At 34.5% G+C, this 23,077-nt stretch overlaps 1 protein-coding gene across 1 annotated transcript in view; it reads right to left on the bottom strand.

Annotated features, from left to right (window-relative positions):
* The window catches only part of LOC115225647 (parathyroid hormone/parathyroid hormone-related peptide receptor), a 784,809-nt gene that overhangs the window by 29,275 nt on the left and 732,457 nt on the right, over window positions 1-23,077 (bottom strand). The window contains exons 10-11 of the mRNA XM_036504944.1: window positions 21,562-21,622; window positions 18,568-18,637 (exon numbers count right to left, since the gene is read on the bottom strand). Coding sequence (XP_036360837.1) covers window positions 18,568-18,637; window positions 21,562-21,622 — 131 coding nt within the window. The remainder of the gene's footprint in view (window positions 1-18,567; window positions 18,638-21,561; window positions 21,623-23,077) is intronic.

Raw genomic sequence — 23,077 nt, 5'->3', positions numbered from 1 at the left:
TTTTCATCAAGAAATGCGATTAGTTTCCCTCTGACTATCCATTCCATGACTTTGCTGATGTGTGAAGTCAGAGAGGTAGACCTATAGTTTTTGGCATCTGCTCTGCTTCCTTTTTATGGATTGGACATATTCCCTTCTTCAGTTTGCTTGCAGTCTGTCATTTGCAAGAAAGCTCTGGAAGAGAATCTGGAGGAGTTTTGCCAGGGAACGCTTACACGGCATGAGGAGGATTGCTGGGAAACCATCAGGACCAGCTGTTGAGTTTGTGTCCACCTCATCTATGGCTAGTAGTATATCTTCTTCGCTAATGTCGATGTATTCCATCGTAAGCTGGTTATGGGTGAGGCGGCAAAGAAGTCCACTGCTTCGTTCACTTGTCTGTGTTCCAACGAGGTGGTAAAGACACTTTTGAACTGGTCAATCAGTATCTCACTGATCCTGGTTGCACTATCTGTGAGGGAGCAATCATTTTGGAAGAGGGATCCTATGTTGCAGCGTACTGAGGCTGTTTCTTTCACGCAATGAAAAAAGGCCTTTGGGTTTGATTTAATGTTTTTTATAACCCAGGCTTCTTTGTTTGCTTTCTCCCTCATATAGGATTATTGCAGGCTCTTTTCAATCTCCATTTAGATTGCATTGGATCATCCATAGGGTTTTCTGTTTTTTGCTTGATGAGTTGGGGTTTCGGTTTTGGTTGTTTCATTTTCATTTTTTTCTTTTCCCTTTTCTCCCTTTCCTACTTTATGTTTGTGTTCGTGATCTGTCCTTTTTCTTGTGGTGGGAATTTCTTTCCTCTGGTTGTCCACTGGTGTGAAGGCTCCGTTCCTTTGTAGGATCACTGGTACAGAGGGGCTTCTGGTTGCTTCTTCCTTGGCTCCCGTATCCTTTTCTGCCTGGTCGTTCACAGGGGTAGGGGATCCATTCTTTTGAGGAACCACTGGATCAAAGGGTTTTGTTTCCTTTTCTGTATCCTTATCAGCCTTGCCACAATAGTTTTCGATAATGTCATCCAGGGTGTCAATGTGTGGTCTGATAAGCATATAGGATCGGATGAATACATTTTTCTTCCGCTCTATCTGATCAATGGTTCTACAAAAGCCATTGTCTTTCAACGGAGCAGTGATGATGTTGTTTGGCAGATCGCCGCTAGCATCCATCCATGCACACAACAGAAGATTCAATTCTTTCTTCTCCCACTTTGGTGCTATCTTCGTTTCTTAAGCCCAGAGAGGGAGTAGAGAATAGAGAGGAAGTGAGAGATATAGGGAGGTAGAAAAGAAGAAACACAGAGGGGGAATAGGGAAAAAGAGAGGGAGATATGAAGGAAAAAGAGAGGTGATATGAAGGAAACAGAGAGGGTGATATGAAGGAAAGAGAGAGTGGGTGTGGGGTGTTAGCGAGACAGAAGGAGGTAGAGGAGGGGGAGAGAGATAGAGTGAGAGAGAGAAGGGGAAGAGAAAGAGAGACAGAGTTAAGGAGAGGAGGTGAAGTGAAAGGGAGACAGAGTGAGGGAGAAACAGGAAATGATGAAGGATGTGAGGAAAAGGGGAAACGGAGTGAGAAGAGGGAAAATGAGAAGTTTCTGAGAGAGAAGGTGAGGTTACAGGAGGAGAGGTAGATGTTGAGAGAGATAAAAGAAGGGAAAGAGAAGTAAGAAAAGAGGAAGATATGAAAGGGAGGGGGAGAGATGAGAAAAGTGTAAGATATGGCAGAGAGAGGGAAAGAGGTAGGTGCAAAGAGATATAAAGGGATGGAGAGAGGAGCGGGAAAGGGAGGAATATATGTGAGGGAAGGAGGAGAAAGAGGTAGGTATGAAAGAGAGTGGGAGAAGGTAACGAAGACGTGTATGAAAACGAAAAAAAATTCTAATTCTAATTAGGATTTATAATTCTAATTAATTCTAAAGAGACAAAGTGAAGAAAAGTAACGATAGTGAAAAGAAAGGGGTTTCGTAATGATTTCTATTTTTCAAATAGAATGAAAACGAAGAGGTCGCTGTAAGAAAAGTTCAGATTATATTTCACCGTAAATTCTTAGAAAGTAGACAAACAATATGTCTTAACTCAAATTTTCATCCGGTAATACCAAAGATAAATGAAAATAAAAAAAATGAAAAGGATACATATATACAAAATGGCGGTGCCCCAGCATGGCCACAGCTCGTAAGCTAAAACTAGATAAAATAAAAATAAAATAAATAAAATGCCTATTCGCAAGAGGTAAAATTCCAATCCTTCATCTTGTGCGAAGTTTTCTTTCAAAAACAATACTTTTTTCTTCTTACATGCGGCAGCAAATGGAAGTACAATTTATCCGAAAGTGATTTTTTTCGGCGATCACTCTAGCTGGCGTTACTGATTTTAATGTGCTATATTAAAATTTTAGTGTAATATATTACGCGTTTTTAAACGATATATTATAGTAGACCGTTATGAAATAACAAGTACTACGTTTTTGTCAGTTTTAGCTGAATTTTCCGTCGATTTAGGAAATCCCTCTTGGTTGCTTCACGAGAACAAAAAAGAGCGTCTTTCCTCAACGAAACCGGTAGTGTATACATATATATACACACGCATAATATATATATATATATATATATATATATATATATATATATATATATATATATAATAGAAATATTAAAATTACTAAGTCTCTCTAAAGGAGATTATGGCAGCGTTACTGGATATTGATAGTTACCGCCATATTAATATGGCAGTCTATAAATAAGACTAAAGCTGTCGCTGATTAGCTTCAAGAGGCCATCGCCTCTAGCTAGCTATATGACACACGAACCTGCGTCCATTACAACCTTCGAACAGGGGAGGTCAGCCGCTTCACCTTGCTAGTCAGACATCTGCAGACATGTTTCAGGGTTGTTGCCCTTTATCAATGCAGCGTAGGTTGTAATGGACGCAGGTTCGTGTGTCATATAGCTAGCTAGAGGCGATGGCCTCTTGGAGCTAATCAACGACAGCTTTAGTCTTATTTATAGACTGCCATATTAGTATGGCGATAACTATTAATATCCAGTAACGCTGCCGTAATCTCCTTTAGAGAGACTTAGTAATTTTAATATTTCTATTATTGAAAACAAGTGGATGTATTCCACTGTAACTAGGTAAATAAAATCTTCGAACAGACGGTCAGTAGCGACACCTGCTGGTTCTGACTACGCTGCATTGATAAAGGGCAACAACCCTGAAACATGTCTGCAGATGTCTGACTAGCAAGGTGAAGCGGCTGACCTCCCCTGTTCGAAGGTTGTAATGGACGCAGGTTCGTGTGTCATATAGCTAGACACACGCAGACTATTTGCGTGTTAATGGAAGTGGTCCCATTGGCTACTACCACCTGGCTTCTATCCTTCAGCAAGTCATGAAGCCATTCTTCCAATTTTCCAACTATGCCAAGATCACGCAGTTTGTGACATATCATTCCATGATCGACTTTATCAAAGGCCTTTGCAAAGTAGTATATATATGTTATATATATTTTATGTATATATATATATATATATATATTATATATATATATATATATATATATATATATATATATATATATATATATATATATATATATAGTATGTATATGCATTATATGTATATAGTATATAGATAGTATATAGATAGCATATATATATATTGTATATATATATACTGTATCGCATATATATTATATATACACCTCGCCAAGTTAAATATTTAAACCACCTGTAGAATGACTGCAACTCGAAAATTTTAAGAATTGAACAGCCATGAAACGATCGTAGTGTTATATTAATTATCTTTTTTAATAATTTTGATATATATTTAAATAATATAAATTAATCTTATGTATTGGCTTAAGTTTTTCATTGTATGATTTGCCTAATAGTGGTTTTATCTCTAATTTAATATAATATATATATATATATACATATCGTATATGTATGATATGTATATATCGTATATATATATATACTATATATATCGTATATATATAGTATATACCTATATAGTATATATGTATATGGTACATATATTTATATAGTGTATATATATAATACATATCTATAGAATAACGTATTGTATATATATACATATATATATATATAAATGTATATATATAGATGTATATATATATATACATATATCTAATAACATAGTATATGTACATATATATTATAAATATCAACATATGATGCATATATATATATGTAAATACATATAGTACACACACACACACACACACACACATATATATATATTTACAGATATTTGATATCTTTGTATTCTTTCCTCCACTTTGAAATTTACTACGATAATTACTACTCAATTTGGTAACACCCCACCAATACCTATTTCTACCCATCCCACGAATCAGCTCTATCATTTCACCCCTACTCACGCACCTCATACTTATTCACACCTTACCTTCTTATCTCTTCCTATCCATCCCCCACTCCTCTTCCAAAATCCCATCACATTATCTTGACTATCAACTACCGCTCCTTTCTCTCACTCTTACTTCACTTTTTCACTTTTCTCTTTTTTTCTCTTTTCTTCCTCTCATTTTCTCTTCCTGTTTTTATTTTGACCTTTCTCCTCATTCTAAACAAACACATCTTTTCACCCCACACATCTATCCACAAATATGTACCAATATATTCTCAAATTTTCATTTGCACCACAAGACTTATTCGAATGAGCAACACAGAATTCACGGCTCCATACTTTGAGATGACCAAACATGAACTGCTATTGGAATTTACATACCACGTACAGGAAATTTTTTTTTACCACTTCTATACACCACTTTCCTCGAATAATGAAACTGCAACTACAATATTTTTATATATTTTATATTTTTGTTTCTACTTTTATCCTCTTTTATCCATCTATCCTTACATCCTCCTTTTCCATAATAATTCCTTATTTTGAACTCAAATATATACCTCTGTTTAACCACTTCACATCGTCTCTGATGAAGGGATATCCATAATATCCCACAAACAGCTGTAGGACTGTATCAATATATTTTCCATTATAAATGTCCTGAAAACTCCTCACAGCTTTGGCGTTGTTATCTCAATTTGTCTGATATATATATATATATATATATGTGTGTGTGTGTGTGTGTGTGTGTGTGTGTGTGTGTGTGTGTGTGTGTGTGTGTGTGTGTTTGTACGTGTGTGTGAAAAGGTTGAGTTCTATTTCAAAAAAGTGTTGAGTCTGGTTTTGGAAAAAACTAAATCTGATGCGGCTTACGGTTATTTGAAAATATAAGTGAAAGTTGTTTAAGAAACATTATCTCTATAATAATATTGAAAAAAGTTATAATTATCAGTATTTAGTAGATTGACTATGTTTTTGTGTAAATAATATAAAAATAAGTAGTTAAATAATATACACTCCAAATAAAGCATTTATCATAGGAAGTAAAATAGAGGTGTCCAATAGGACAGCATAGTTATATTTGAATTAGGATATGACTTGACAGTTATAAGTAATATATAAGTAATATGAGGTATGGTGTATATTGAAAAAGTTATTTTTTTAAAAAGGAAAATTTTGTGCGAGAATAAAAAATAAAACTAGTTAGTATAATTTTTATTAGGCTACTTGAATACAAATGAAAAGAAACGGAGTTATTAGAGAATACTTTAATAGCTCTTTATAATGGAAAAACTTTTTTTAGTGTAAAAACTTATATCCATTTGTGTGAATTAAATCTAAGATAAAGAAATAAAAATAGAAGAATAGTTGTTAATATTACTTATGTTTACATAGAAAGAATGTTCCTTAAGCATCTGTCACTTATATTTTCAAATGACCGTTAGCCGCACCAGTTTTAGTTTTTCACAACTAGATTCAACAACAGTTATTTTAGTATGCTCTTGATCTTTCATAAAGATAAAGTTTGTATATCCGAATATGTTATTTGCTATTCACCCCATCAGCTCTTCTATAACAGTAAAAATAATTCTTCGAATAATTCACTTTTCTTCCAGGAGCTTACAAAACAAAAACAAACCAGGTTGGAATATATATATCTCATGTAACTTATACTTTCATTTCTCTCCATCACTTTGCTCTTATTTACAAATATATTTACAAAAGGGCTAACAAAAATAACATGCATTTCAATGCTATAAAATTTCAGGCACTCCACTATCAGATCAGTCCAATACCAGGCTAAAATCGGAATACACTGGGTCAGAAGGTAATACGATCCCATAGTCTGAGTCGGTGCATAACCAAGGGGTTCACATGAGCAATGATGCATCATTCCATATGCATATTATCAAGATGGCAACACTATGACGGTGATTGGCTGACTGGGTTCTGAGGACATTCAGACTCAGGAAAAGGGAGGCCCTGCTACTCCTATGGAAGACTTTCGTTTTCAGCCGCTTGATAAATAGCCATAACGTTTTATCCTATCTTCTATCATATATATATATATATATAATATAGTGGTATATACATATATAAAAGTCAAGAATCATTTACTATTGAAAGACTGACCAGCTGCAAAAATATCAACATATTTTTTCTTCTTTCTCTCCTTCTTTTCCTTCTCTTTTTCTTTAACACTTTTTTCAGATATAAACACACACACACACACACACACGCACACACACACACGCATATACACACGCACACACACTCACTCACAAGACAATGATAAAAAGGAAATCCAGACAATTTTTGAAAAGTGACATTTTGCCCCCCCCCCTCCTGCAGTGACCGGCTGGGTTTGCCACTGCTAAAAGCCAAGAATCACTTACTATTGAAAGACTGATCAGCTGCAAAGATATAAATTTTTTTTCTTCTTTCTCTCCTTCTTTTCCTTCTCTTTTTCTTTAACACTTTTTTCAGATACAAACACACACACCACGCACGCTCTCTCTCACTTTCTCCCCATTCCTCACCCTCTTGTACAATCTTATATCTCTTTCCACCCCTACACACTCAATAATACTATAAAAAGAGTCAAAATTCCAGCAAAAGTTCAATTTGAAAACTCCACAAGAGTGGACGAAAGCGGCAATATATGATATATGGTTTATAAAAACATGTAACATACTAATAAATATCTGTAAATATAAAACCATTCAGATTTCTGAGTACCTCATTTCTTGTAATATAATAGTATATATATATATATATATATATATACATAGTGGTATATATAATTATAGTGGTATGTGTACATATATATAGTGGTATATAGATATATAGAGTGGTGTATATATATATATATATATATAGTGGTATTATTTTTCTTCGCTCTGATGAACCTCCATATTCCAGATCGGTTTTGTTACCAAATATGAATATTATTTTTTTGTATATCAATGGCAATATCATATAACATTGGAAGCAGAAACAACCGTTAGATGGGATGCAGTCTATTTGATATATGAAAAATACTAATCGCCATTTGCTTCAAGTACGGGTTTCAGACGACTTTCAGAATCTCCTGAAACTCTTCTGGAAGGTCTCCTTGTTTAAGTTGATGAATGCTACCATAATTCTTGCCTTCAGTTCATGAATGGTGTTAGAAGAAATTTTGTTGGTCTCCCACTCAACTGCACCCCACACATAATAATCACGGTTGTTGCAAATGGGGGAGTTAGGTGGCCAGATGTTAATGGTGATGTGGTCGCAGAAATTGTCTGATAACCATCACTGGGTACTCCTGCTTGTGTGGCATGGTGCAGAATCATGTTGCTAGACATAGGGTCTTCTAGCAGCCACCCTCTTAACCCAGAGCAGCACTATCTCCTCCAGACACCTGATGTAGACATACATGTTGAATCTGAGGCCTCGTGGGAAGATGAATGGATCCAGAACCTCACCATCACTAGAGATCACTCCAAACTCCATGATGTTGACAGGATGCTTGATTTTTGTCACTCTCAGTACGTTTGGGGACACAGCAAGCCAACGGTTGGTCTGTGTGTTCACCATCCTTCCGTTTTGAAGCTTCCGACGCGAATGCTAAATAATACAGCATGTATGTATATACATATATTAAAGTAGAAGCAAAAAAAGTTAGCCACAAAATTTAAAATAGGAGACAAAGTAGAAATGCTTATCCCACGAAATCCCTTTATAAACTTCATTAAAAATCCTAGCTGTAGATTGATAAATCCCACAAAAAGTGAAATAGGAATTATTAGTAAATACACATTAGATAACATTATACAACATATCAGAGCACACTCAAATCGTACGCAATCTACATGCAGTAGTGCAACTATTCGATATCGTAGAGTTCTACTCCTCGATCTCCAAAAGCTTGCTCCAGAAGATACTTGAGTTTAGTAAACATATGTCACTATAACAAATACTGATATAAATATAATTATGAACGCAGTGAAGTCATTACTCTTTCATGATAATTCCTTTGACATAGCAATGGGGTAATATGACGGTACAGAGGTAGTTGATCTTGAAGGCCTTTATAAGCTAGATATGCTTTAAAATATAAAAGAAGCTAACATAGATTTATATAGAGACGGTGGCCTGGGAGTAATATACAATAAAACAGACAATAGATGGATAGAATAAGGAAGATATGCAAAATATTTGGCCAATTAGGCCTAAGAACTACAATTAGTACCCACCATAAAGAAGTCAACTTCCTAGTTGTTAGTATGAATCTTAACACGAAAAATTAAACCTTACCACAAACCAAACGACAAAGCTACGTACATAAACATAGGTTACAACCACCCACCAGCAGTAATTAAACAAATGGTTGGCAACAGTAGCAGGCACGTCTCTAATGTACTCGCTGACAAAAACACTTTTGAAAAGGCCGCCCCATACTATATTTCTGCATTAGATAGGTTCAACTTTAATAATAGCATATACTACATTGAACCAAATATAAATAGACCAAAAAGATGCAGACAGAGGAAAACTTTATGGTTCAACCGACTTTAGAGCATGAATGTAGCTATTAACTTAGCAAATCACACAAATATCACAAGATCTTCAACAGAAATACTGTTAAAGTTAGCTATGGTTGCCTCCCCAATATAGTGTCTATAATATTCAATTACAAAAAATATACACGCACCAGAAATACCCCGAAAGATTATGCAACTGTAGATCCCCAAACTGCTGCCCTTTAATCGACAACTGCCTGGAGAAAGAACTCGTATACAAGGCCCAGAGCACGGAATTCAATGGGTTAGCGAAAACGTATATCGGAATGACGGGCAATACGTTCAAGAAATGGTATACACAACACCTGGCGTAATTCAGAGACAAAAAAAAACATGCAACGTCTCTGTCAAATAGGATATGGACATTGAAAGAAGATCGAATAAGTAACTTCCAAATACAATGGAAAATTATTGCTAAAGCCGAAAAATACAGAGGACGGGGTACCAAATGTGAACTCTGTATGATGTTTAATTTTTCAGTAATGCAATCAACAGATAACATCCTAAACGTTTGGGATGAAACCACCCCTCCCTGCATACACAAACAATACATACATAGTACACAGACTCCGCACATAAAAGAAACATGTCCCAATAATGAACTACCGCAGCAAACAAGTATAAGAACATCACACCCAGAGCAAAAACAAAATAATGCAAACAAGTTGACCTCACAAAAGTTTGCCCAAAGACAAACATTCAAAAGGGAAACAAACATTCAAAAGATGCTACCCAAGAGTAGCGTCTCTTATTCACAAGAATTAACGAGAATCTCCGCGAATAAAACGAGGCTGTGTTTTCCAAAATGCAAACACCTTTCTCCATGTGATCGGCTTGAAAAATTTGGACACTAAGATATTTTCCTACTTTTCTTAACATGAAACCAATGGTAGCCTTAATTCACAAATAAAGAAAATTACATCAAACAAAGCGGTGTTGAGCATTCCATTCCAGTAGTTCGACATTTACGTATATAATATATATATTATATATATATATATATATATATATATATATATATATATATATACATGTATATATATGTATGTGTATATATATATATATATAATATATATATATACATGCATATATATGTATGTGTATATATATATATAATATATATATACATGTATATATTGTATGTGTAATATATATATATAATATATATATATACATGTATATATATGTATGTGTATATATATATATATAATATATATATATATACATGTATATATATGTATGTGTATATATATATAATATATATATACATGTATATATATGTATGTGTATATATATATTATATATATATATACATGTATATATATGTATGTGTATATATATATATATATATATATATACATGTATATATATGTATGTGTATATATAATATATATATATATACATGTATATATATGTATGTGTATATATATATATATATATATATACATGATATATATGTATGTGTGTGTATATAATATATATATATACATGTATATATATGTATGTGTATATATATATATTATATATATATATATATATGTAACCATGTATATGTGTAACCATGTAGCTGTGTAACCATGTATCTTATGCATGTAGTGGCTTGGGCAAGGTATTTTGTGGAAGACTGGTAGTTGTCCACGCTTACAAGTCCCCGCTCTCCATGATATCAATGTTTATCAAAGAGAAAGGCTGCCAACTTGAGCCATTACAGCAGGTGATCACGAAAAGAGTGAAGGCAAAATTGACCTCGGTGTATTTGAATTCATAGCGTAGAAAGCCGAACTTACATCATAAGGAATTAATTCTCTCCAACGCTTTAACGAATCTGTCAAATCACTGTCTCCGTAATTTGTATAGCTACATTTAATCACTGGCTTAAAAATAATTAAATTTGTTTCTTGACAACTAACTTTTTCTGAATGTAGAATCTATTTGCTATGATTTTTGTTATTTTTAAATGTCAAAATTTTGGAACAAACTTTTTATGAAGCTGACATTTAATAAAAACAACAGTAAGCAAGGAAAGACTCATAATTAAATTTTAACAAAAAAATTGAAATACAAAAGCATGTCACATTCACAATGCAATAATTTGTAGAATCAGATTTTTTCACGATCATTTCAATACGAGAAGGAGTAGGAAAAGGAGTAACCGTTATCTTTGCTATGGTGAGAGCTATGCTGGATGACAACTGTGTGTACATGATAGTGAGGCTTGTAGGAGTTCGAGATATTGTGTGTATGTGAGTGTGTGTATGTGTGTGTGTGTGTGTATGTGTGAGGAGAATAAAAACTAAGCTGATATTTTGGAAATGAGTTTTTACTTGATTTAAAAAAGATGAAACTTGATCAACTGACTAGTCCTGTTACGGCACCGAGGTAAATGGCCAAACGAATCATTCGATTGCGATATATTTCTCATACAGCTGCCTTAACATTTTTGTGTTCAAACACGCATGGATGAATTTAAGCACTTTGCTGTAGGGGAATATGAACATCAAGTTTATTAAGTTGAGCAATTACTAACGTAGAATTTCTCTTCTTGGTTCGACTACTTTATTCTATGAGGCAAACATCAAACTATAAATTTTTTTGTTATTACTGTGTATTTTATTCATTTCAAAGTACAGGAGAATAAAATAAGGTTTATGACAGTGGTATTTTTCCGAAAGAACATTAGCTATGTAAATGATACGAAATATAATTTACTAGAAGTCGAATATGGATGGCGGATACGGCACAATTGTTCTTACCTCGACATCGAGGAACTTACGTTTGATTCAGTAGCAAAGTTTAATCAGAATTTTAACACAATCATTTGTCATGCTATTTATACATGTATAATATTTTATCGTCTCCAGCAAAAATCTAACATTATTTTTACAAACAATCACCCATCTATCTATTTGCTTGCCTATCTTTCAGTATGCTTATATATTGTACTGGATTCTTTACTCGATTACTCTTTTACTCGTTTCAGTCATTTGACTGCGGCCATGCTGGAGCACCGCTTTAGTCGAGCAAATTGACCCCAGGACATATTCTTTGTAAGCCTAATACTTATTCTATCGTTCTCTTTTGCCAAACCGCTAAGTTACGGGGACGTAACGCACCAGCATCGGTTGTCACGCGATGTTGAGGTGGGGACAAACACAGACACACAAACACACACATATATATACATAAATATACATACGACGGGCTTCTTTCAGTTTCCATCTACCAAATCCACTCACAAGGCTTTGGTCGGCCCGAGGCTATAGTAGAAGACACTTGCCCAATGTGCCACGCAGTGGGAATGAACCCGGAACCATGAGGTTGGCAAGCAAGCTACTTACCAAACAGCAACTCTTGCGCTTTCTTTGTAAAAATTATAATGTTATATATTTCATAGGATTATATACATAAAAAACGTGGATCAGGAAGACGCCTGGAAATGACACCGAACAAATTAAATAAATGACCCCGCCTAAAAAAATAAAAAAATACAAAAACATTAATCTCTCATTGAATCATAACAGCAAAAGCGAGGATTTTTGGTGGAGTATTGATGTGGAGATGTATCTCTGAACAGTAACACGGGCGGTAGTGGTAGGTTTTGATCGAACATAACTTTAGCACGTCGTTTTATCAAAAGTTCTTGTTTTTATGATCTTCCTTTCAGGTAGATCTAATGTAGTAATGGAAATGTGGTGGACCTTGCTCGAAATTTCAATGAGAGTTGAATCGTGAGATAACGAAACATTTTTCAGTGTCACAGTTTCGTCTCTGTCCGAAGCAGATACCATTTCTTAATTTGGGGCCTATTTAAAGCAGTACCTGTCACTCTGTTGTACGGCACGCCTCAATGATTTTGGGATCTTACGCAGAATATTAAGCTAGAATTGATTCATAGTTACCATTTCATTTGAAAGTGATGTTTCACTCCCTGACGAAAACTTGCGCTTATTTAACCGAAGAGGAAAGAGTGGAGAAAATAGAAACCAATCATTCTTGAAAGAGGTATGTTTTTGGATTAATTGCATGGCTTACAAGATGATTAAAGAGGTCTAATGGCGGGAGAGTATTCAGATGATATAAAAATTGCATTTACAGGATCAGCTTTATTCAACTGTTATCACCTGCCTACACACACACACACACACACACACACACACACACACACACACACACACACACAACACACACACACACACACACACACACACACACACACACACTTACACTTATTTTTATATAATAGTATAAGCCTGGAGCGTACACTTTTAGGCTCATCAGTGGTTACAGGCTATCAGACATATAGTAATTCGGATATTATTTGTCTAATCAAACACACGTCTGAAAATTCACAATCATCCTCAGAGTTTTAACAATTATGAACAAGAAGAATGGAGCGAGCAAGTCCTTTTATTATAATTGGTGAGTGTTAAGTTCGGCTATCCTCGATCTTTCGCCAAACAACAGCGCTTAAACGACACTGAATTCAGTAAACCTAATAAAGATGCCTATAATCTCAAGTTTGTTATGCGTTTCCCAAAACTACCGTTTCGACGACAGAACTGCTGCTATACATCATGCAATCCGCAAGGAAGGACTTCACGTACAAATGGTCCATCTCTAGAGTGAAAACTAATAGCCCCATCAACAACTTCAAAATATGTTCGAAGACCTGCGTGGTATATGAGGTAGTCTTCAGCAAATGTGGTGCATCCTACATTAGGAGCGCCACTAGAAAGCAGTACATTTGCTTCAAAGAACACACGCGATGTCTTCAAACATATATATAGAAGTGCCAGACCCAGAGTTTCACAATATCCACTAATATCCTCAGTATTCACTCAACGTAATACAAGCAATCTAGGAATTATGGAGCCCCTCCTTATTAACCAACTGAGACCAGCTTTAAACAATAGAAAATAACTACACGAAGCAGACTGGTTATTACGACAATTCCAGTCTGCACGTTACCATTCTCCACCACATATCTGAACAATGACTTATTACAGCCTTCATTTCTCCACGTGTCTCGAGGATGAGGTCAATACCTCAAAATATTGAAATATAAGGAAAACTCGAAATGTTGTTCTGTTTTCACATTTGTAGTCCATTTTGTACTATTTCGGTGTTGTCTAATAAGTTTATTTAAACATTTTGCTCTGTTTCCTAACCCTTTTCCCTTTCTTTTTCTATTTATCCTTCTTCTTGACCGTTTATTCAAAACAGCGGCTAATTTTCTTTTGCATTGCTTGTATTATGCAAATGTAATCATGTAAAAACGCTCAACATGATATGAGTATAAATTATTGATAATTTAAGTATCTACAGCAAACCAGTTTTATACATAATTCTGAAGAGTCAAACTCGGTATGTGTCTTTGCAATGATACTGCATGAATCAATAGTTGTATATATTATTTCATAATATAGGAATAGTCATGGGTTCGAATTTAGATGAAACAATTGTAGATTGATGCAGTAAAAGAATTTGGTAACTCCATTATTTTTGTTTGTTATGTCTCTCTCTCTCTCATATATGTATGTATGTATGTATGTATGTATGTATGTATGTATGTATGTATGTATGTATATGTATGTATGTATGTATGTATGTATGTATGTATGCATGCATGCATGTATATATATAACTTAGAATAACTTAGAAAGGTTTTTGGCCAGTATTGGCCCAGGCCATGTCTAACTTAATAGCACCACCTGGCGAAGTCTTTCAGTTCAGGATTTGGGCACCAAGGCCCATTCGAGCAGAGAGTTATTGTTTGCAGAGACATATCCGGGTGTGGGTGGTTTGTCCGGTACTGTTTGAAGGAATTTGTCCAAAGACTTCTTGAATTTTGTGTGGTCAGTTTCTTTTTTGACGTGTCCTGGTGTAATGTTGAAGAGAGCGGGTCCAATTGAGGTGAAATAGTTGTGCCGTATTGTCGTTATGTGATGCGATTTAGATTTTTGTTGTGGACGGATGGCACGTGGTCCAAGCCTTGGATGCATTTTGAAGGTGATGCCAACATCATTCGGACAGTGCTGATGGAATATTTTCCACATCATACAGATAATGTAGCGTTCACGGCGTCGTTGGAGTGAATACAATTTCAGCTTCTCTAGTCTATCCCAGTAGTCAAGGTCTGACATGCCATCTATCTTTTTTGTGATTGACCTTTGGGGAGCTTCAATTCTCATAATATTTTGTTTTGTGTAGGGAGACCACAGTGGACAGCAGTATTCAAGGTGGGGTCGGGCAAAAGTGGAGAAGAGAAGGATAATAGCGTGGGAATCTCTCGACTGGAAGGTTCTGAGAATCCAGGAACACATTCTGCGGGCCATGTCAACTTTGCTGCTTATATGTGTAGCCCAGCTTATGTTGTTGTCCACTGTTACTCCCAGGTCTCTGATGTTGTTGGATGCCATGAGAATTTCTCCAGAAGGAAGAGAGTATGGGAGTTTCAGAGCGTCCTCCCTTCCAAAGTGGATCAGTTCGAATTTGTCTTCATTTAGCAACATGTTATTCTTTTCCGCCCATTGGACAACAGCCAGTAGGTCTGACTGAAGGTTTATTCGGTCATCCACGCCATTGATGACCTTCTGGAGCTTGGAATCATCAGCGAAGGTTCTGATGTTGCTGTGTTTGATGGTGTCAGTAATATCATTTATGTAGATGATGAAGAGAAGTGGGCCCAACACAGTGCCTTGTGGGACACCACTGCTGACTTTATATATATATATATATATATATGTATATATATATATATATATATGTATATATATATATATATATATATATATATATATATATATGTATATTATATATATATATATATATATGTATATATATATATATATATATATATGTATATATATATATATGTATATATATGTAGGTCCCGGGTTGATTCGGGGTTAACCACAGTAAATAAGGTACTCAATACATAGTAGAGTAAAATTAATTTATTATATAGAAGGAGCTTCTACAGGACTAGAACTGTTTCATTCAAGAGAAATCTTCAGGAAGCACTGAGCTTCCTGAAGATTTCTCTTGAATGAAACAGTTCTAGTCCTGTAGAAGCTCCTTCTATATAATAAAATATGTATATATATAATATATGTATATATATATATATATGTATATATATATATGTATTATATATATTGTATAATATATATGTATATATGTATATATATATGTATGTATATATATATATATATATATATATATATATATATATGTATATATATATGTATGTATATATATATGTATATATATATGTATATATATATATATATATATATATATATATATATATATATATATATATATATACATGCATACATACACACATACATATATGAGAGAGAGAGATACATAACAAACAAAAATAATATATATAATAATATATATATAATTTTTAAACAGGAAATCTGCAATGGCTCCATAACAACCGTCTCGGATATAAACATGGAGCTCTAAAAATCCCTTATAGCACTTACCTAGCGTACCTAATCGTTTAGATCACCTGTGAACTAAACCCCCATACTTAGTATAAATTGCCAAGCAGAGCACTCAATATAGGTACTGCTCACCATGGACAAACAATTCCTCAGCATCTCTCTAAAGGATATACCCATTCCATCTCGGAAAACTTTTCTCCTAAAATTACTTAGCAAAACAAATGATCTTTACCCCAATTGTATATGACTTGAGTTGTTTGCCTTGCCTTAATGTTTGACGTCCTGTTTAACAATTATATATCCGCTGCATCGGATTATGGTTCCATGACTTCTATAACCTTGGGGCCCTAGTAAAGAACTAAGTTTGGAAGCTGAAACTATTATATATTTAATTATACTGTTGTATATTTCATTTCCTAGATGTAAAGAAAATATACAAGTTAATTAAAAAGAAAATTATTTAGCTGAAGGCTTTCGCATTTCAATATTACTTTCTTGGTTGCTATGAAGCATACAGAAACTGATTATATAAACAATTATCAAAGTAATAGTAATTTACTAAAGGAATAATTGAAATTGTATTAACGCGTTCTATAAGAAACTAGTTTCTTGATGCAGAAGATACGTATTAAATAAATTTTTCGGAAGCATGAAGTATCAAAAAATAATATATTCTTTAAATAAAGTTAAATTAATTTTCTATCAAACAACATCATATCCTGTAGATTGAACCATTAAAACCTGATAGAAGATGACACTTTAAAAAATAATTAGCTTTTGTTACAGAGCTACTACTACATACAAAGGATGTTATTTGTCAGTAGGTTGGCCTGCGATCTGATGTGTTTTGTAATCCAATGGACAGAAGGTGTACCAAGCAACACCTTATCTTCGCGTTGTATATATAAGGTTAATAAGCTTATCAGAAATTATGTCTCTCCAAGCTGAACCCATGTAAGGAGTTGAACTCAACACTGCAAGCTAACGAAACATTTGTCAATTTTACAGTGTTCCCCCTGCTTACAGCGGTGAGCTATACTGTTCTGTGATGCGTTATTCCACGGATACATTGCGCTGCTGATGACAGGAAACGAACCACTAACACTTCTGCTGAGTGTTTGATATTACATTGATTCAACCAGCTGTGTTTCTCACTAACATCTTTTTCAGTTACTGATGTCAAAAAACATACTTTAATTCAGAGAGATTTGAAATTTAAGTCAAATCTGAAAGAGAGAGAGAGAGAGATAGAGAAAGAGGGAGAGAGAGAGAGAGAGAGAGAGAGAGAGAGAGAGAGAGAGAGAGAGAGAGAGAGAGAGAGAGAGAGAGAGAGAGATTATAATGTGTTTTATGAGACACACTGCTGTTTATGCGTTTTTTCATAAAGTGCTTAGAGCGCAAAATGCAAAAGTTCATATCTTGGTCAAATGTCAACTCTGGTTGTCATCTTTTATCTTTTACTTGCTTCAGTCACTGGACTGCGGCCATGCTGGGGAACCACTTTGAAGAGCTTTTAGTCAAGCAAATCGGCCCCTGTACTTAATTTTTTAAAGTCAAGCTCTTATTCTATCAATCACTTATGCCGAACCGCTAAGTTATGTGAATATAAGCCATACCGGTTGTCAAGCGGTGGTTGGACACACACATATGTATATTTCCAGCTCAAAGTCAGTTATGTATTTACGTAAATACACACCAATGTAAATAATCATTTATATGTGAGTCTATGTTAGCATTGACACATATATACACGAAGAACCACGGACGCACAAACATTGTGTAAGAACACAACAGATGTGTGTGTGTGTGTGAGTGTATATATATATATATATATATATATATATATATATATATATATATATAATATATAAAGGGCTGGCCAGAAGTCACCCGACAGTTAATCAAAATTCCATATATACTATCTATAATTCTGTATTGACTCGAATGGAAAATGTGTCGCTCAAGAAGGACTTCAGTTTGAACAATTTTCATGACATTTCATATTTACATGATTTTATTAAATTCATTCAGTTGTTAAACAAACGAATCTTGGAATTAATGGTTTTGATTTACTGTTAGATGACTTTTGGTCAACCCTGTATGTGTACATATTATGAAGGAGTTGCAGTTTTCATTTGAAGTACCATGAAAAATAGGACTTACGACGGTGGACAGTAGGATTGGTCCACGCATTATCCAGAAATAAGCTGGCGTCGGATTAGTATTCCAACATCTGAAAGAAGTAATGCATTTAATATACTCATTTTCTTAACACATCTGCGAACGCATGTAACAATATAATATGAACTACAATGCATATTCATGAAATACATAAAACGCATGTTTAAAGAAACATCAGCAAATCATTGCATGAAGCTATTTGATGAACATTGTCTAAACTAAAATAGAATGTGAATATAAGATATGATTTAAAGTCCAATAACTTGTCTAAATGTATCCCAGGATTGAGTATAGGAAGAAATCTAGTGAAAGCGATGATTTAACTTTAGAAACCGGTCTTTGTAAGGATCGCTATCTGACATGGCTCACATAATGCTGAACATGACTTTATAGTTGATACAAGATAACCAAAGCTGTACTGTGGGTTTACTTCACTTATATGGAATAACTTTACATTAAGGAATGGAAGGTACAATTTCATGTAATTCAGATTACTTCATGGTCCCAGAAGACAAAATGGAAAAAGCGTTGCTCCGGAGGATGGCGAAGAAGATGCGCCGAAATAGCCACTCTGACTCCCGGGGTTCGCACTTGCGGATAGCCCTCTTCGCCTTGATAGTAGTGAGCACGGGTAAAGTCCGAGGGCCGAGAACGCTAGTGGTTTCCACTGTCGCAGGCTCGACAATAAACCTGTCAGAGCAATCGGTACCTTTCATTTGCTGTGCGACATTACCATGAGGGGATGCACCAAAAGGAAAGACAATGTAGTCATCACATATCAATAAGTGACTGTATTTAAATGAAATATAACGTCGAGAGATTGTTGTGCAACTTCAGTCCAGCTCTGTTCGAGTAGACTCATGATACGTATGTAAGCGGGTGAAAGATTTCTTTCTCCAGGTTTTCAACTCACTTAGGTCCATATTTTACACTTTAATATAAAGTAATGAATTGTATGAGTTGCAACATCTTAAATTGGACACTTTATATTTTCGCCATTTTTCACTTTATTTCTGCATGCTTGCAGGTTCTGGTGGTAGTCACAACAGAGTTGAGCAAAGTGAACCTGCAGAAGTTTATCTAGATAAATATCTACAATATCTGGGGGAAGTGGAATAGTATTATAAGATTTAATAATACTATTACTAAATAGTGTGTAATTAACATATGGAATTAACGTTACACTATCATTACTAATAATGTAATTATTATGTCTAAACAATGCAACTCTTCACGTACACGCACACACGAACGCGCGCACACACACGTAACGATACAATGTGCTGTGTAAGCATAAATAATTTAAATTAGAGCCATGAAGTCTAGGTTTATTTTATTTTATGTACTTGTATACACGTACACGTGTATTTGTTTCCTTGTTTTCTGAAGTGGTCGACGGCCTGTCGGGTTTATTATCTCCTTATCTTTCGTTTCTTTCATGTTATATCTCTTACTTTTCTTTTTTTCTTGATGCTACTGACATATGTTCTAAAAATCCGCAATTGTCATATAACCTGAGATATGTTATCTCTGATAGCGTTTTGTAAATCTTCTACCTACTGGCTTTCATATTTTTGTTCTTCAATTTTTATTTCTTCATTATTTTCTTTCTTTATAAGATCGAAATTGTGAATATATATTTTTAATATTTCTCTATTGACCCTATTTCTTGAAGAATTGATGGATGCTGCTTGAATAAGTGATGGATGTACATGCGTTGCACAAGGGTACACTTGTATATACATTATTGAAAAGAACAAATAAATGAACATATCAAAATATCATTAACATTATGTTCTCGTTATTTTTCTGATATGCGCGTGCGCGCGCGCACACACACACACACATGCACACACAAACTCACATACAGATTATTATTTTTTAATGTCTTTTAGGTTTCTTTATTCTTTTATGTTTCAACGTGGTTAAAACCCATCCTTGTCATTGATTTGCGACGTTGCTGTCTTCTTCTTCCAATCAGGACGCACTCCATTAGCCACAAAGAATAATCTTTAATTCGAGCCTACTCTAAGCTACTAAGAGTGCGTGTGGCAACTTGAAGATCCACCCACCACACACGATAGATTGGCGGTTGCACGGGCGCGAAAGTTACGTTGTTAACCTCATTCCGTAAACGGTGGCTTTTTAACGGGTGGAGAGCTGAACCATCCTGGGGTACAGAGGATTCGCAATCTAGACTAGGGTGTGAAAGTTTACCACACCATAGTGGGTTACGCCATGGTTCCTCTACTTTGTGGCAGAAGTAGGAAAAAAGAGTGAGATAAAGTGGGGGATGAAAGAGTACACTGGGGTCCCCCGCCCCGCCGGAGCCTCGGGGAGTTTAGGTGTTTTGCTCAATAAACACTTTACAATGCCCGGTCCGGGAATCGAAACTGCCTTCTTACGACCGCGAGTCCGCTGCCCTAACCACTGGGCCATTGCGCCTCCCACCGTTGCTGTACCACTGCCTTGAAGAGTTTTGTGGAAAAAATCGAGCCAGGTACCTATATTAAGTCTGGCACTCATTCTATCGATGTCTTTTTGCCCAAACCGATAAATTGTGGGCGGCATAAACAAACCTGTAGTTGTCAAGTAGTGGGAACAAGGCAGAAAACATATACACGTACAGACATACATGTATACATATACAAACACATTACATGCACACACATAATGGGCTTCCACACAGTTTCCGCTAACAAATTTCTTCCCAAGGTATTAGTCGGCCCGTAGCTATAGTAAAAAGCGCTTGCGTAAGGTGTCGTGTAGTTCGACTGAACCCGAACCTACGCGGTTGAGGCACATCCTTGTGTAACACACGCACGCACACACACACACACACACACACACACATCTTGAAGTAAAGACAAGAAACATAAGATTTCATATCGGATATCATTTAGTATTTAATCATCCAAATGTTAACACTTCAGAAACAGAAATATTCACACTTAATGTACGAAAGGCAATACTCACAGTGTGTTTTCCTTCGTGATGCGAACAATGACCCACGCTAGTACAAACGTTATAGACGCCCCTGTATAATTAGAATATGTCTTTGGAGTGAACATTATAATAAAATAATTGGTGGGTAACGCAGTTTCGCACCTCTCCTTGAAAAATGCATTTTTTCCAAAAATAATTTTCGGAGCCCTACATTTAAATGTCGGAGATTACGAATATGCAAAAACATTTTAACCACTTGCACTACCACCCTTACCTCTTACAATTTTGAAACCTTTCGAAATTTTTTTCTCTAAGTTTTTAATGACGGATATTCCGAATATGCAGGAAACCACGTTTTCAAAATTTTAAATTTAATAAGCATATAGATATGTGTATAAAGAGATAGATAGATATGAATATCTTCCTGGAGCTAAAAACAACAGTAATACCGTCTTCTGCAGGACCGCTGCATTTAGTTGACAAATATATTTTATGAATAAACGGACAGGGATAGACAGATAAAAAATATATGGATGAAAAATTTCAATATTTAAAATTTGGGGAGGGGGTGAAATTTGAGCCCTTTATTAAACTTTATAAAATTAATTATTAAACATTTATAAAATTAATTATTAAACATCAATGTTTGTTTCTCATAAAATTTACATCTAATTACTGTTTACGATTATTTAAGGCAAACGCAAATTCTTTTCAATTTATTGTTTTTGTATGGATTTAATTTTGATTTGCATATGTTCATCAATTCGCTACAATTTCGTTAAAGTAAACAAAATCAAAAAATTAAATGGTGTAGGGGTGGGGGTGAAATAAAAAAATTCATATTCGTAATCTCTGATATCTAAAACGTAGGAATCCGAAAAAGTTTTTTTAAAAAATGTATTTTTCAAGGAGAGGTGCGAAACTATATTAGCCCCAATAATTGTTAAACACAGAAAAATAGTACATGAGGCATGCATGGGTTATAATCTTTTTTCAGAGCACTCAGTTTTAGTCAAGTATTAATATTTTATGGGAAAAAATTTCTTGAAAAACAAAACAAAAAAAAATTCAACAAAATACTCTACTGAAAAAAATATCAACCAATATTAAACTTTAAAAAGAAACAAGTATTTCTTTAAAAAAAATTACTAATATTCATTATAAGTATTTCTTAAAAAAATTTACCAAAACGCATTTTGTTGCACTTTTAAAAAATTTTTCACTTCTAGCTTATAATGTATCTACATACTATGCTACACACTACTATACTCATTAAAATTAAAGAGACTGAATTTGGTCAAGAAATTGCCAGTAGACTGGGTCATTGCCAATAGTCAATCGCTTATATCAAATCACATCGAATATAATGAAAAAAGTTTGCAGAATATACATACAGTATATAGGTTGAATTAGCCTAATTTTAACCACTTAGACATTTCAGCTAAGTCATAATTTATTATTACTTTTCTTTGAATAATTATTTTTTTACTATTTTTAATTAAGCAAATTCTACTGTTTACTTCAAAATTAGATAAACTTTATTTTT

Source organism: Octopus sinensis, linkage group LG1 (assembly GCF_006345805.1).
Source record: "Octopus sinensis linkage group LG1, ASM634580v1, whole genome shotgun sequence".
Taxonomy (NCBI): Eukaryota; Metazoa; Mollusca; class Cephalopoda; order Octopoda; family Octopodidae; genus Octopus; species Octopus sinensis.
Note: the sequence above shows the minus strand (reverse complement) of the source record. Positions and strands in the feature narration are given on the sequence as shown.